We start from the raw sequence: 16,817 nt of genomic DNA on the forward strand, positions 1-16,817 counted from the left end.
ACCTGTCCCGACCCCATTCTCTCCCATCCACTCATTACGCTTGCTCTCACCCATCTGTCACTCTTTCCTGCTCTGCCCCTAATACTTCAATACCCCCTTGTCTTTCACATCCTTAAGAAAGCCTCGCTTGACCTAGACTTGCTAACTAGTACTCTGCTCCCCTATGCCTCACCACATTCCTTTCCTTCAACCCCCTGCTCACCCTCTTCAGTGAGGTTCTTCTCACCCAATCCTCAGAAACTGCCCTCACCAAATATGACCTATGGCCACTTCTCTCTTATCATCCTCCTTGGTTTGCCTGTTAGTGTTGACACTGCCAACCACCCTGCCCTGAGTATCCTCCTCCCCATCAGCCACTGTAACTCTGTCCTCTGGCGGTTCTCCTCCTACCTCAGCAACTTCTCATTTTCATTCTCTACCTCCGTCTGACATCCCACAAGGATTCATCTTGGCGCCCATTCTCTTCTCGCTCTGCACCTATACCCTTAGAAATTCCATAATCTCCTTCGGTCACCGACACCATCTACGGTATAATATGAAGACGCTTTCTTCTCTGGCCTCTCTCCTTCCATTATCTCCAGCACCCATCACTACCTTTCTGCCATCTACTCATGGATGTGAAGTCCCAGTGCTTCCTGACACTTAATATGGCCAAGAAAAATCTCATTGTCTTCTGCCCTTGCATGGTCCCTCCAAACCATCCCTCTCTGTGTTGATAACATCACCCTCTCTTCTGTTCTCCAAGTCCACAGAACTCTGTGTCCTCCTCACCTCCACTCTCTGTTACATTCAGGCCATCTCTCAGTCTTGCCGCTTCCAGTTCAAGGACCTTTCCACAATCCGGCTTTCTCTTTCCCTGGTGCTACCAAAACTCTCATCTATGCACTCATCATTTCCTTTTATTCTACCTTCTCCTCTCTGTCCTCTCTCTGTCCTCTCTCTCTCTATCGCTTCTCCCCACTGTAAACAATACTTAATGCTACTCATCTCATTTTCCTCTCTAATGCCATGGCTTCTGCAACCTGCTTTACTAGCTCCCAATACAGTACATCCGAGATTCCAGTCCAAACGCCTCACCTAGCATATAAAGCTCCAAACCATCTAAATACCTAACCGTGGCCCTCATTCCGAGTTGTTTGCTCGTTGCCGATTTTCGCTATGCTGCGATTTGTTGCAAAATGCGCAAGCGCAAGGCACACAGTAGATTTGCTGTGGATCCTGCGGCGCTTTTCAGTTTCTCTGCTGATCGGTGAATGATTGACAGGAAAGGGGCGTTTCTAGGTGGTAACTGAGCGTTTTCTGGGAGTGTGCTAAAAAACGCAGGCGTGTCAGGAAAAAACGCGGGAGTGTCTGGAGAAACGAGGGAGTGGCTGGCCGAACGCAGGGCGTGTTTGTGACGTCAAACCACTAACTAAACGGACCGAGCTGATCGCAGTCTAGGAGTAGGTCTGAAGCTACTCAGAAACTGCAGGGAATTATTTAGTAGCAATTCTACTAATCTTTCGTTCGCAATTCTGCTAAACTAAGATACACTCCCAGAGGGCGGCGGCCTAGCGTGTGCAATGCTGCTAAAAGCAGCTAGCGAGCGAACAACTCGGAATGAGGGCCCATGTGTCTCCGCGCTCCCTCCTGCCCTCTCCGCTTCTCCTGTGATCTCCACCTCACCTCTACCCAGCATCATTTCTTATCACACTTACCTCCACGTGCCCACCTCTGGAACTCACCACCATGTTTAGTCAGACTCTTTAAAGTCTCCAAAGCATTGAAGGTATCCATATACCCCGGGTACAGGACCACTGAGTGTTGGATTCATTCCACTCCCATACAGTAACTTACCCCTGCATGCTCCTTTAGGCTACATACCCCTGTTATCTGTCCTACCCTGACTCTGTATCAGGATCACTCATAATTACTGAGAATAAACGTTGGCTTGTTTCTCTACCATAGACAATGGGGTAAACCGGACAGAGCAGAGCTTCGAATCCAAGCTTGGAAATCTGAGTGCCAGTCTAAACTCAATAGTGGTGCGTCTGTCTCAGGATGGTGAGTCAGGGGTCAGGGGTGGTCAGGACAGAGTCCGTGCTCAGTCCTCTTATCCTGTAACTATTTCCTGCCCACAGGTGCTGTAATGAAGGAGAAGCTGAAGGACATTGAGGCAACGATAAAGGACCGCTCTAAAGGTGAGAGATAGTGGATTTATAATAGAGGAGAATGATGGCCAAGAGATGGAACTCTGAGCCGTGGTCAGTGTTGGCTGGGATATGCTATAGCACCACTTCTCCGACTACTGTTCTTGTAAGACTATCAACATTTATTCAGTTACATGTTCTGTGTTACCGCTACCACTTTCCCACTGCCACCACTGACTAGGGGCACAGAGACTGGCACCTTAGTGTGGCTGGAGAAAGGCAAAAAGATGGAAATAGGGGTTATGAATGTGACTGGCAGTATGTGAGGGGGTGGTCAGACTCCTTACTGCCCCTTCCACCTCTTACCCCTCACTCTCCACCAGCCACGTATAATGGTCAGACTCCTTACTACACCTTCCACCTCTTACCCCTCACTCTTCACCAGCCACATATAATGGTCAGTCACCTTACTACCCCTTCCACCTCTTACCCCTCACTCTCCACCAGCCATGTATAATGGGCAAGCTCCTTACTACCCCTTCCACCTCTTACCACTCACTCTCCACCAGCCACGTATAATGGTCAGACTCGTTACTCCCCCTTCCATCTCTTACCCCTCACTCTCCACCAGCCACGTATAATGGTCAGACTCCTTACTACCCCTTCCATCTCTTACCCCTCACTCTCCACCAGCCATGTATAATGGGCAAGCTCCTTACTACCCCTTCCACCTTTTACCCCTCACTCTCCACCAACCACGTATAATGGTCAGGCTCCTTAGTACCCCTTCCACATCTTACCGGTCACTCTCCACCAGCCACGTATAATGGTCAGGCTCCTTACTACTCCTTCCACCTCTTACCCCTAACTTTCCACCAGACACGTATAATGGTCAGGCTCCTTACTACCACTTCCACCTTTTACCCCTCACTCTCCACCAGCCACGTGTAATGATCAGGCTCCATACCACCCCTTCCACCTCTTACCCCCCACTCTTCACCAGCCACATATAATGGTAGGGCTCCTTACTCTCCCTTCCACCTCTTACCTCTCACTCTTCACCAGCCACGTGTAATGATCAGGCTCCATACTACCCCTTCCACCTCTTACCCCTCACTCTCCACCAGCCACGTGTAATGGTCAGACTCCTTACTACCCTTTCCACCTTTTACCCCTAACTTTCCACCAGACACGTGTAATGATCAGGTTTCACACTATCCCTTCCACCTCTTACCCCTCACTCTCCACCAGCCACGTATAATGGTCGGGCTCCTTACTACCCCTTCCACCTCTTACCCCTAACTTTCCACCAGCCACGTATAATGGTCATGCTCCTTACTACCCCTTCCACCTCTTACCCCTCACTCTCCACCAGCCACGTGTAATGGTCAGACTCCTTACTAACCCTTCCACCTCTTACCTCTAACTTTCCACCAGACACGTATAATGGTCAGGCTCCATACTACCCCTTCCACCTCTTAACACTTACTCTCCACCAGCCACGTGTAATGGTCAGGCTCCTTACTACCCCTTCCACCTCTTAACCCTTACTCTCCACCAGCCACGTGTAATGGTCAGGCTCCTTAATACCCCTTAAACCTCTGAACACTCACTCTCCACCAGCCACGTATAATGGTCATGCTCCTTACTACCCCTTCCATCTCTTACCCCTCACTCTCCACCAGCCACGTATAATGGTCATGCTCCTTACTACCCCTTTCACCTCTTATGACTAACTTTCCACCAGACACGTGTAATGGTCAGGCTCCTTACTACCCCTTCCACCAGACACGTATAATGGTTAGGCTCCTTACTACCCCTTCCACCTCTTACCCCTCACTCTCCACCAGCCACGTGTAATGATCAGGCTCCATACTATCCCTTCCACCTCTTACCCCTCACTCTCCACCAGCCACGTATAATGGTCGGGCTTCTTACTACCCCTTCCACCTCTTACCCCTAACTTTCCACCAGACACGAATAATGGTGAGGCTCCTTAGTACCCCTTCCACATCTTACCGGTCACTCTCCACCAGCCACGTATAATGGTCAGGCTCCTTACTACTCCTTCCACCTCTTACCCCTAACTTTCCACCAGACACGTATAATGGTCAGGCTACTTACTACCCCTTCCACCTTTTACACCTCACTCTCCACCAGCCACATGTAATGATCAGGCTCCATACTACCCCTTCCACCTATTACCCTCCACCAGCCACGTATAATGGTAGGGCTCCTTACTACCACTTCCACCTCTTACCCCTCACTCTTCACCAGCCGCGTGTAGTGATAAGGCTCCATACTACCCCTTCCACCTCTTACCCCTCACTCTCCACCAGCCACGTGTAATGGTCAGACTCCTTACTACCCCTTCCACCTCTTACCCCTAACTTTCCACCAGCCATGTGTAATGGTCAGGCTCCTTACTACCACTTCCACCAGACACGTATAATGGTCATGCTCCTTACTACCCCTTCCACCTCTTACCCCTAACTTTCCACCAGACACGTATAATGGTCAGGCTCCTTACTACCCCTTCCACCTCTAACCCCTCACTCTCCACCAGCCACGTGTAATGATCAGGCTCCATAATACCCCTTCCACCTCTTACCCCTAACTTTCCACCAGACACGTATAATGGTCAGGCTCCATACTACCCCTTCCACCAGACACGTATAATGGTCAGGCTCCTTACTACCCCTTCCACCAGACACGTATAATGGTCAGGCTCCTTACTACCTCTTCCACCTCTTACCCCTCACTCTCCAACAGCCACGTATAATGGTCAGGTTCCTTACTACCCTTTCCACCTCTTAACCCTCACTTTCCACCAGCCAAGTGTAATGATCAGGCTCCATACTTCCCCTTCCACCTCTTACCCCTCACTCTTCCCCAGCCATGTAAAATGGTCAGGCACCTTACTACCCCTTCCATCACTTACCCCTCACTCTCCACCAGCCACGTATAATGGTCAGGCTCCTTACTACCCCTTCCACCTCTTACCCCTCACTCTCCACCAGCCACGTATAATTGTCGGGCTCCTAACTACCCCTTCCACCTCTTACCCCTCACTCTCCACCAGCCACGTGTAATGATCAGGCTCCATACTACCCCTTCCACCTCTTATCCCTCACTCTCCACCAGCCACGTATAATGGCCAGGCTGCTTACTACCCCTTCCACCTCTTACCCCTGACTCTCCACCAGCCACGTATAATGATCAGGCTCCATATTACCCCTTCCACCTCTTAACCCTCACTCTCCACCAGCCACGTGTAATGGTCATACTCCTTACTACCCCTTCTACCTCTTACCCCTAACTTTCCACCAGACACGTATAATGGTCAGGCTCCTTGCTACCCCTTCCACCTCTTAACCCTTACTCTCTACCAGCCACGTGTAATGGTCAGGCTCCTTACTACCCCTTCCACCTCTTAACACTTACTCTCCACCAGCCACGTGTAATGGTCAGGCTCCTTACTACCACTTCCACCTCTTAACACTCACTCTCCACCAGCCATGTATAATGGTCATTCTCCTTACTACCCCTTCCATCTCTTACCCCTTACTTTCCACCAGACACATATAATGGTCAGGCTCATTACTATCCCTTCCACCTCTTACCCCTAACTTTCCACCAGACACGTATCATGGTCAGGCTCCTTACTACCCCTTCCACCTCTTACCCCTCACTCTCCACCAGCCACGTATAATGGTCATGCTCCTTACTACCCCTTCCACCAGACACGTATAATGGTCAGGCTCATTACTATCCCTTCCACCAGATACGTATCATGTTCAGGCTCCTTACTACCCCTTCCACCAGACACGTATAATGGTCAGGCTCCTTACTACCTCTTCCACCTCTTGCCCCTCACTCTCCAACAGCCACGTATAATTGTCAGGTACCTTACTACCCCTTCCACCTGTTAACCCTCACTCTCCACCAGCCACTTGTAATGGTCAGACTCCTTACTACCCCTTCCATCTCTTACCCCTCACTCTCCACCAGCCACGTATAATGGTCAGACTCCTTACTACCCCTTCCACCTCTTACCCCTAACTTTCCACCAGACACGTATAATGGTCAGGCTCCTTACTACCCCTTCCACCTCTTAACCCTCACTCTCCACCAGCCACGTATAATGGTCAGGCTCCTTACTACCCCTTACACCTCTTAACCCTTACTCTCCACCAGCCACGTGTAATGGTCAGGCTCCTTACTACCCCTTCCACTTATTAACCCTTACTCTCCACCAGCCATGTTTAATGGTCAGGCTCCTTACTACCCCTTCCACCTCTTACCCCTAACTTTCCACCAGACACGTATAATGGTCAGGCTCCTTACTACCCCTTCCACCAGACACGTATAATGGTCAGGCTCCTTACTACCCCTTCCACCTCTTAACCCTTACTGTCCACCAGCCACGTATAATGGTCAGACTCCTTACTATCCCTTCCACCTCTTACCCCTAACTTTCCACAAGACACGTATAATGGTCAGGCTCCTTACTACCCCTTCCACCTCTTAACCCTTACTCTCCACCAGCCACGTATAATGGTCGGGCTCCTTACTACCCATTCCACCTCTTAACCCTTACTCTCCACCAGCCACGTGTAATGGTCAGGCTCCTTACTACCCCTTCCACCTATTAAGCCTTACTCTCCACCAGCCATGTTTAATGGTCAGGCTCCTTACTACCCCTTCCACCTCTTACCCCTAACTTTCCACCAGACACTTATGATGGTCAGGCTCCTTACTACCCCTTCCACCAGACACGTATAATGGTCAGGCTCCTTACTACCCCTTCCACCTCTTACCCCTCACTCTCCACCAGCCACGTATAATGGTCATGCTCCTTACTACCCCTTCCACCAGACACGTATAATGGTCAGGCTCATTACTATCCCTTCCACCTCTTACCCCTCACTTTCCACCATACACGTATCATGTTCAGGCTCCTTACTACCCCTTCCACCAGACACGTATAATGGTCAGGCTCCTTACTACCTCTGCCACAGCCACGTATAATGGTCAGGTTCCTTACTACCCCTTCCACCTCTTACCCCTCACTCTCCACCAGCCACGTATAATGGTCGGACTCCTTACTACCCCTTTCACCTCTTACCCCTCACTCTCCACCAGCCACTTGTAATGGTCAGGCTCCTTACTACCCCTTCCACCTATTAACCCTTACTCTCCACCAGCCATGTTTAATGGTCAGGCTCCTTACTACCCCTTCCACCTCTTACCCCTAACTTTCCACCAGACACGTATAAGATGGTCAGGCTCCTTACTACCCCTTTTACGAGACACGTATAATGGTCAGGCTCCTTACTACCCCTTCCACATCTTAACCCTTACTCTCCACCAGACATGTGTAATGGTCAGGCTCCTTACTACCCCTTCCACCTCTTAACCCTTACTCTCCACCAGCCACGTATAATGGTCGGGCTCCTTACTATCCCTTCCACCTCTTAACCCTTACTCTCCACCAGCCACGTATAATGGTCAGACTCCTTACTACCCCTTCCACCTCTTACCCCTAACTTTCCACCAGACACGTATAATGGTCAGGCTCCTTACTACCCCTTCCACCTCTTAACCCTTACTCTCCACCAGCCACGTATAATGGTCGGGTTTCTTACTACCCCTTCCACCTCTTAACCCTTACTCTCAACCAGCCACGTGTAATGGTCAGGCTCCTTACTACCCCTTCCACCTATTAACCCTTACTCTCCACCAGCCATGTTTAATGGTCAGGCTCCTTACTACCCCTTCCACCTCTTACCCCTAACTTTCCACCAGACACGTATAATGGTCAGGCTCCTTACTACCCCTTCCACCAGACACGTATAATGGTCAGGCTCCTTACTACCCCTTCCACCTCTTAACCCTTACTCTCCACCAGACACGTGTAATGGTCAGGCTCCTTACTACCCCTTCCATCTCTTACCCCTCACTCTCCACCAGCCACGTATAATGGTCAGACTCCTTACTACCCCTTCCACCTCTTACCCCTAACTTTCCACCAGACACGTATAAGATGGTCAGGCTCCTTACTACCCCTTTTACGAGACACGTATAATGGTCAGGCTCCTTACTACCCCTTCCACCTCTTAACCCTTACTCTCCACCAGACATGTGTAATGGTCAGGCTCCTTACTACCCCTTCCACCTCTTAACCCTTACTCTCCACCAGCCACGTATAATGGTCGGGCTCCTTACTATCCCTTCCACCTCTTAACCCTTACTCTCCACCAGCCACGTATAATGGTCGGGCTCCTTACTATCCCTTCCACCTCTTAACCCTTACTCTCCACCAGCCACGTATAATGGTCAGACTCCTTACTACCCCTTCCACCTCTTAACCCTTACTCTCCACCAGCCACGTATAATGGTCGGGCTCCTTACTATCCCTTCCACCTCTTAACCCTTACTCTCCACCAGCCACGTGTAATGGTCAGGCTCCTTACTACCCCTTCCACCTCTTACCCCTAACTTTCCACCAGACACGTATAAGATGGTCAGGCTCCTTACTACCCCTTTTACGAGACACGTATAATGGTCAGGCTCCTTACTACCCCTTCCACCTCTTAACCCTTACTCTCCACCAGCCACGTATAATGGTCGGGCTCCTTACTATCCCTTCCACATCTTAACCCTTACTCTCCACCAGACACGTGTAATGGTCAGGCTCCTTACTACCACTTCCACCTCTTACCCCTCACTCTCCACCAGCCACGTATAATGGTCAGGCTCCTTACTACCCCTTTCATCCTTGGTTTTGCTGAATATCATCCGGGGATATGTAATTAGGAGAGAGAGGGTGTGTGACGGGGTCTTTATTTTATAAATAATGAATTACTGCTGATATCTTACACCCTACTTTGTTGCACCAACCGTTACTGTACAATAACACAAAGGCCTCAGAAACGTAATGCTATAACGGAAGATAACGCCACAGGATACTGTATTGCACTGTGACAAAAGTATTTCCTAAATACAGTGTAATAGTAATCTGTGCCCCGTTACTCTAACAGTAATGATCTGTGCCCTCGTTACTCTAACAGTAATGATCTCTAACAGTAATGATCTGTGCACCCGTTACTCTAACAGTAATGATCTGCGTCCCCGTTACTCTGACAGTAATGATCTGTGCCCCATTACTCTAACAGTAATGAGCTGTATCCCCATTACTCTGACAGTAATGATCTGTGCCCCGTTACTCTAACAGTAATGATCTGTGCACCCGTTACTCTAACAGTAATGATCTGCGTCCCCATTACTCTGACAGTAATGATCTGTGCCCCGTTACTCTAACAGTAATGAGCTGTATCCCCATTACTCTGACAGTAATGATCTGTGCCCCGTTACTCTAACAGTAATGATCTGTGCCCTCGTTACTCTAACAGTAATGATCTGTGCCCCCGTTACTCTAACAGTAATGATCTGTGCCCTCGTTACTCTAACAGTAATGATCTGTGCCCCCGTTACTCTAACGGTAATGATCTTTGCCCCCGGTACTCTAACAGTAATGATCTGTGCCCCGTTACTCTAACAGTAATGATCTGTGCACCCGTTACTCTAACAGTAATGATCTGCGTCCCCGTTACTGTGACAGTAATGATCTGTGCCCCGTTACTCTAACAGTAATGAGCTGTATCCCCGTTACTCTGACAGTAATGATCTGTGCCCCGTTACTCTAACAGTAATGATCTGTGTCCCCGTTACTCTGACAGTAATGATCTGTGCCCCGTTACTCTGACAGTAATGATCTGTGCCCCCGTTACTCTAACGGTAATGATCTGTGCCCCCGTTACTCTAACAGTAATGATCTGTGCCCCGTTACTCTGACAGTAATGATCTGTGCCCCCGTTACTCTAACAGTAATGATCTGTGCCCCCATTACTCTAACAGTAATGATCTGTGCCCTCGTTACTCTAACAGTAATGATCTGCGCCCCCGTTACTCTAACGGTAATGATCTGTGCCCCCGTTACTCTAACGGTAATGATCTGTGCCCCCGTTACTCTAACGGTAATGATCTGTGCCCCCGTTACTCTAACGGTAATGATCTGTGCCCCCGTTACTCTAAAAGTAATGATCTGTGTCCCCGTTACTCTGACAGTAATGATCTGTGCCCCGTTACTCTGACAGTAATGATCTGTGCCCCCCTTTCTCTAACAGTAATGATCTGTGTCCCCGTTACTCTAACAGTAATGATCTGTGCCCCTGTTACTGTAATGATCTGTGCCCCCGTTACTCTAACGGTAATGAACTGTGCCCCGTTACTCTGACAGTAATGATCTGTGCCCCCATTACTCTAACAGTAATGATCTGTGCCCTCGTTACTCTAACAGTAATGATCTGTGCCCTCGTTACTCTAACAGTAATGATCTGTGCCCCCGTTACTCTAACGGTAATGATCTGTGCCCCCGTTACTCTAACCGTAATGATCTGTGCCCCCGTTACTCTAACAGTAATGATCTGTGCCCTCGTTACTCTAACGGTAATGATCTGTGCCCCCGTTACTCTAACGGTAATGATCTGTGCCCCCGTTACTCTAACGGTAATGATCTGTGCCCCCGTTACTCTAACGGTAATGATCTGTGCCCCGTTACTCTGACAGTAATGATCTGTGCCCCCGTTACTCTAACAGTAATGATCTGTGTCCCTGTTACTCTGACAGTAATGATCTGTGCCCCGTTACTTTAACAGTAATGAGCTGTGTCCCCATTACTCTGACAGTAATGATCTGTGCCCGTTACTCTGACAGTAATGATCTGTGCCCCGTTACTCTAACAGTAATGATCTGTGTCCCCGTTACTCTGACAGTAATGATCTGTGGCCCGTTACTCTGACAGTAATGATCTGTGCCCCCGTTTCTCTAACAGTAATGATCTGTGCCCTCGTTACTCTAACAGTAATGATCTGTGTCCCCGTTACTCTGACAGTAATGATCTGTGGCCCGTTACTCTGACAGTAATGATCTGTGCCCCCGTTTCTCTAACAGTAATGATCTGTGTCCCCGTTACTCTAACAGTAATGATCTGTGCCCCCGTTACTCTAACAGTAATGATCAGTGCCCCGTTTCTCTAACAGTTATGATCTGTGCCCCCGTTACTCTAACAGTAATGATCTGTGTCCCCGTTACTCTGACAGTAATGATCTGTGCCCCGTTACTCTGACAGTAATGATCTGTGCCCTGTGACTCTGACAGTAATGATCTGTGCCCCCGTTACTCTAACAGTAATGATCTGTGCCCCCGTTACTCTAACAGTAATGATCTGTGCCCCCGTTACTCTAACAGTAATGATATGTGCCCCGTTACTCTGACAGTAATGATCTATGTCCCCGTTACTCTGACAGTAATGATCTGTGCCCCCGTTACTCTGACAGTAATGATCTGGGCCCCCGTTACTCTAACAGTAATGATCTGTGCCCCGTTACTCTAACGGTAATGATCTGTGCCCCCGTTACTCTAACGGTAATGATCTGTGCCCCGTTACTCTGACAGTAATGATCTGTGCCCCCGTTACTCTAACAGTAATGATCTGTGTCCCTGTTACTCTGACAGTAATGATCTGTGCCCCGTTACTTTAACAGTAATGAGCTGTGTCCCCATTACTCTGACAGTAATGATCTGTGCCCGTTACTCTGACAGTAATGATCTGTGCCCCGTTACTCTAACAGTAATGATCTGTGTCCCCGTTACTCTGACAGTAATGATCTGTGGCCCGTTACTCTGACAGTAATGATCTGTGCCCCCGTTTCTCTAACAGTAATGATCTGTGCCCTCGTTACTCTAACAGTAATGATCTGTGCCCCCGTTACTCTAACAGTAATGATCTGTGCCCCCATTACTCTAACAGTAATGATCTGTGCCCTCGTTACTCTAACAGTAATGATCTGCGCCCCCGTTACTCTAACGGTAATGATCTGTGCCCCGTTACTCTGACAGTAATGATCTGTGCCCCCGTTACTCTAACAGTAATGATCTGTGCCCCCATTACTCTAACAGTAATGATCTGTGCCCTCGTTACTCTAACAGTAATGATCTGCGCCCCCGTTACTCTAACGGTAATGATCTGTGCCCCCGTTACTCTAACGGTAATGATCTGTGCCCCCGTTACTCTAACGGTAATGATCTGTGCCCCCGTTACTCTAACAGTAATGATCTGTGTCCCCGTTACTCTGACAGTAATGATCTGTGGCCCGTTACTCTGACAGTAATGATCTGTGCCCCCGTTACTCTAACAGTAATGATCTGTGCCCTGTGACTCTGACAGTAATGATCTGTGCCCCCGTTACTCTAACGGTAATGATCTGTGCCCCCGTTACTCTAACGGTAATGATCTGTGCCCCGTTACTCTGACAGTAATGATCTGTGCCCCCGTTACTCTAACAGTAATGATCTGTGCCCTCGTTACTCTAACAGTAATGATCTGCGCCCCCGTTACTCTAACGGTAATGATCTGTGCCCCCGTTACTCTAACGGTAATGATCTGTGCCCCCGTTACTCTAACGGTAATGATCTGTGCCCCCGTTACTCTAACAGTAATGATCTGTGTCCCCGTTACTCTGACAGTAATGATCTGTGGCCCGTTACTCTGACAGTAATGATCTGTGCCCCCGTTACTCTAACAGTAATGATCTGTGCCCTGTGACTCTGACAGTAATGATCTGTGCCCCCGTTACTCTAACGGTAATGATCTGTGCCCCCGTTACTCTAACGGTAATGATCTGTGCCCCGTTACTCTGACAGTAATGATCTGTGCCCCCGTTACTCTAACAGTAATGATCTGTGCCCCCATTACTCTAACAGTAATGATCTGTGCCCTCGTTACTCTAACAGTAATGATCTGCGCCCCCGTTACTCTAACGGTAATGATCTGTGCCCCCGTTACTCTAACGGTAATGATCTGTGCCCCCGTTACTCTAACGGTAATGATCTGTGCCCCCGTTACTCTAACGGTAATGATCTGTGCCCCCGTTACTCTAAAAGTAATGATCTGTGTCCCCGTTACTCTGACAGTAATGATCTGTGCCCCGTTACTCTGACAGTAATGATCTGTGCCCCCCTTTCTCTAACAGTAATGATCTGTGTCCCCGTTACTCTAACAGTAATGATCTGTGCCCCTGTTACTGTAATGATCTGTGCCCCCGTTACTCTAACGGTAATGAACTGTGCCCCGTTACTCTGACAGTAATGATCTGTGCCCCCATTACTCTAACAGTAATGATCTGTGCCCTCGTTACTCTAACAGTAATGATCTGTGCCCTCGTTACTCTAACAGTAATGATCTGTGCCCCCGTTACTCTAACGGTAATGATCTGTGCCCCCGTTACTCTAACCGTAATGATCTGTGCCCCCGTTACTCTAACAGTAATGATCTGTGCCCTCGTTACTCTAACGGTAATGATCTGTGCCCCCGTTACTCTAACGGTAATGATCTGTGCCCCCGTTACTCTAACGGTAATGATCTGTGCCCCCGTTACTCTAACGGTAATGATCTGTGCCCCGTTACTCTGACAGTAATGATCTGTGCCCCCGTTACTCTAACAGTAATGATCTGTGTCCCTGTTACTCTGACAGTAATGATCTGTGCCCCGTTACTTTAACAGTAATGAGCTGTGTCCCCATTACTCTGACAGTAATGATCTGTGCCCGTTACTCTGACAGTAATGATCTGTGCCCCGTTACTCTAACAGTAATGATCTGTGTCCCCGTTACTCTGACAGTAATGATCTGTGGCCCGTTACTCTGACAGTAATGATCTGTGCCCCCGTTTCTCTAACAGTAATGATCTGTGCCCTCGTTACTCTAACAGTAATGATCTGTGTCCCCGTTACTCTGACAGTAATGATCTGTGGCCCGTTACTCTGACAGTAATGATCTGTGCCCCCGTTTCTCTAACAGTAATGATCTGTGTCCCCGTTACTCTAACAGTAATGATCTGTGCCCCCGTTACTCTAACAGTAATGATCAGTGCCCCGTTTCTCTAACAGTTATGATCTGTGCCCCCGTTACTCTAACAGTAATGATCTGTGTCCCCGTTACTCTGACAGTAATGATCTGTGCCCCGTTACTCTGACAGTAATGATCTGTGCCCTGTGACTCTGACAGTAATGATCTGTGCCCCCGTTACTCTAACAGTAATGATCTGTGCCCCCGTTACTCTAACAGTAATGATCTGTGCCCCCGTTACTCTAACAGTAATGATATGTGCCCCGTTACTCTGACAGTAATGATCTATGTCCCCGTTACTCTGACAGTAATGATCTGTGCCCCCGTTACTCTGACAGTAATGATCTGGGCCCCCGTTACTCTAACAGTAATGATCTGTGCCCCGTTACTCTGACAGTAATGATCTGTGTCCCCGTTACTCTAACAGTAATGATCTGTGCCCCCGTTACTCTGACAGTAATGATCTGGGCCCCCGTTACTCTAACAGTAATGATCTGTGCCCCGTTACTCTGACAGTAATGATCTGTGCCCCCGTTACTCTAACGGTAATGATCTGTGCCCCCGTTACTCTAACGGTAATGATCTGTGCCCCGTTACTCTGACAGTAATGATCTGTGCCCCCGTTACTCTAACAGTAATGATCTGTGCCCCCATTACTCTAACAGTAATGATCTGTGCCCTCGTTACTCTAACAGTAATGATCTGTGCCCCCGTTACTCTAACGGTAATGATCTGTGCCCCCGTTACTCTAACGGTAATGATCTGTGCCCCCGTTACTCTAACGGCAATGATCTGTGCCCCCGTTACTCTAACGGTAATGATCTGTGCCCCCGTTACTCTAACAGTAATGATCTGTGCCCTCGTTACTCTAACAGTAATGATCTGTGCCCCCGTTACTCTAACGGTAATGATCTTTGCCCCCGGTACTCTAACGGTAATGATCTGTGCCCCCGTTACTCTAACAGTAATGATCTGTGCACCCGTTACTCTAACAGTAATGATCTGCGTCCCTGTTCCTCTGACAGTAATGATCTGTGCCCCGTTACTCTAACAGTAATGAGCTGTATCCCCATTACTCTGACAGTAATGATCTGTGCCCCGTTACTCTAACAGTAATGATCTGTGCCCTCGTTACTCTAACAGTAATGATCTGTGCCCCCGTTACTCTAACAGTAATGATCTGTGCCCTCGTTACTCTAACAGTAATGATCTGTGCCCCCGTTACTCTAACGGTAATGATCTTTGCCCCCGGTACTCTAACGGTAATGATCTGTGCCCCGTTACTCTAACAGTAATGATCTGTGCACCCAATACTCTAACAGTAATGATCTGCGTCCCCGTTACTGTGACAGTAATGATCTGTGCCCCGTTACTCTAACAGTAATGAGCTGTATCCCCGTTACTCTGACAGTAATGATCTGTGCCCCGTTACTCTAACAGTAATGATCTGTGTCCCCGTTACTCTGACAGTAATGATCTGTGCCCCGTTACTCTGACAGTAATGATCTGTGCCCCCGTTTCTCTAACAGTAATGATCTGTGTCCCCGTTACTCTAACAGTAATGATCTGTGCCCCTGTTACTGTAATGATCTGTGCCCCCGTTACTCTAACGGTAATTATCTGTGCCCCGTTACTCTGACGGTAATGATCTGTGCCCCCGTTACTCTAACAGTAATGATCTGTGCCCCCGTTACTCTAACAGTAATGATCTGTGCCCTCGTTACTCTAACAGTAATGATCTGTGCCCTCGTTACTCTAACAGTAATGATCTGTGCCCCCGTTACTCTAATGGTAATGATCTGTGCCCCCGTTACTCTAACAGTAATGATCTGTGCCCCCGTTACTCTAACGGTAATGATCTGTGCCCCCGTTACTCTAACAGTAATGATCTGTGCCCCCGTTACTCTAACAGTAATGATCTGTGCCCTCGTTACTCTAATGGTAATGATCTGTGCCCCCGTTACTCTAACAGTAATGATCTGTGCCCCCGTTACTCTAACGGTAATGATCTGTGCCCCCGTTACTCTCACAGTAATGATCTGTGCCCCCGTTACTCTAACAGTAATGATCTGTGTCCCCGTTACTCTGACAGTAATGATCTGTGCCCCGTTACTCTGACAGTAATGATCTGTGCCCCGTTACTCTGACAGTAATGATCTGTGCCCCCGTTACTCTAACAGTAATGATCTGTGCCCCCGTTACTCTAACAGTAATGATCTGTGCCCCGTTACTCTGACAGTAATGATCTATGTCCCCGTTACTCTGACAGTAATGATCTGTGCCCCCGTTACTCTGACAGTAATGATCTGGGCCCCCGTTACTCTAACGGTAATTATCTGTGCCCCGTTACTCTGACAGTAATGATCTGTGTCCCCGTTACTCTAACAGTAATGATCTGTGCCCCCGTTACTCTGACAGTAATGATCTGGGCCCCCATTACTCTAACAGTAATGATCTGTGCCCCGTTACTCTGACAGTAAAGATCTGTGCCCCCGTTACTCTAACGGTAATGATCTGTGCCCCCGTTACTCTAACGGTAATGATCTGTGCCCCTTTACTCTGACAGTAATGATCTGTGCCCCCGTTACTCTAACAGTAATGATCTGTGCCCCCGTTACTCTAACAGTAATGATCTGTGCCCTCGTTACTCTAACAGTAATGATCTGTGCCCCCGTTACTCTAACGGTAATGATCTGTGCCCCCGTTACTCTAACAGTA

General features: G+C 48.6%; 1 protein-coding gene across 2 annotated transcripts in view; it reads left to right on the plus strand.

The window, feature by feature from the left end:
- Positions 1–16,817, plus strand: part of LOC134985596 (asialoglycoprotein receptor 1-like) — a 231,019-nt gene that overhangs the window by 16,867 nt on the left and 197,335 nt on the right. For both annotated transcript variants that reach the window (XM_063950412.1, XM_063950413.1), the window contains exons 4-5: positions 1,948–2,043; positions 2,121–2,180. In XM_063950412.1, coding sequence (XP_063806482.1) covers positions 1,948–2,043; positions 2,121–2,180 — 156 coding nt within the window. The remainder of the gene's footprint in view (positions 1–1,947; positions 2,044–2,120; positions 2,181–16,817) is intronic.

This window comes from Pseudophryne corroboree (genome assembly GCF_028390025.1).
Source record: "Pseudophryne corroboree isolate aPseCor3 chromosome 6 unlocalized genomic scaffold, aPseCor3.hap2 SUPER_6_unloc_1, whole genome shotgun sequence".
Lineage (NCBI taxonomy): Eukaryota > Metazoa > Chordata > Amphibia > Anura > Myobatrachidae > Pseudophryne > Pseudophryne corroboree.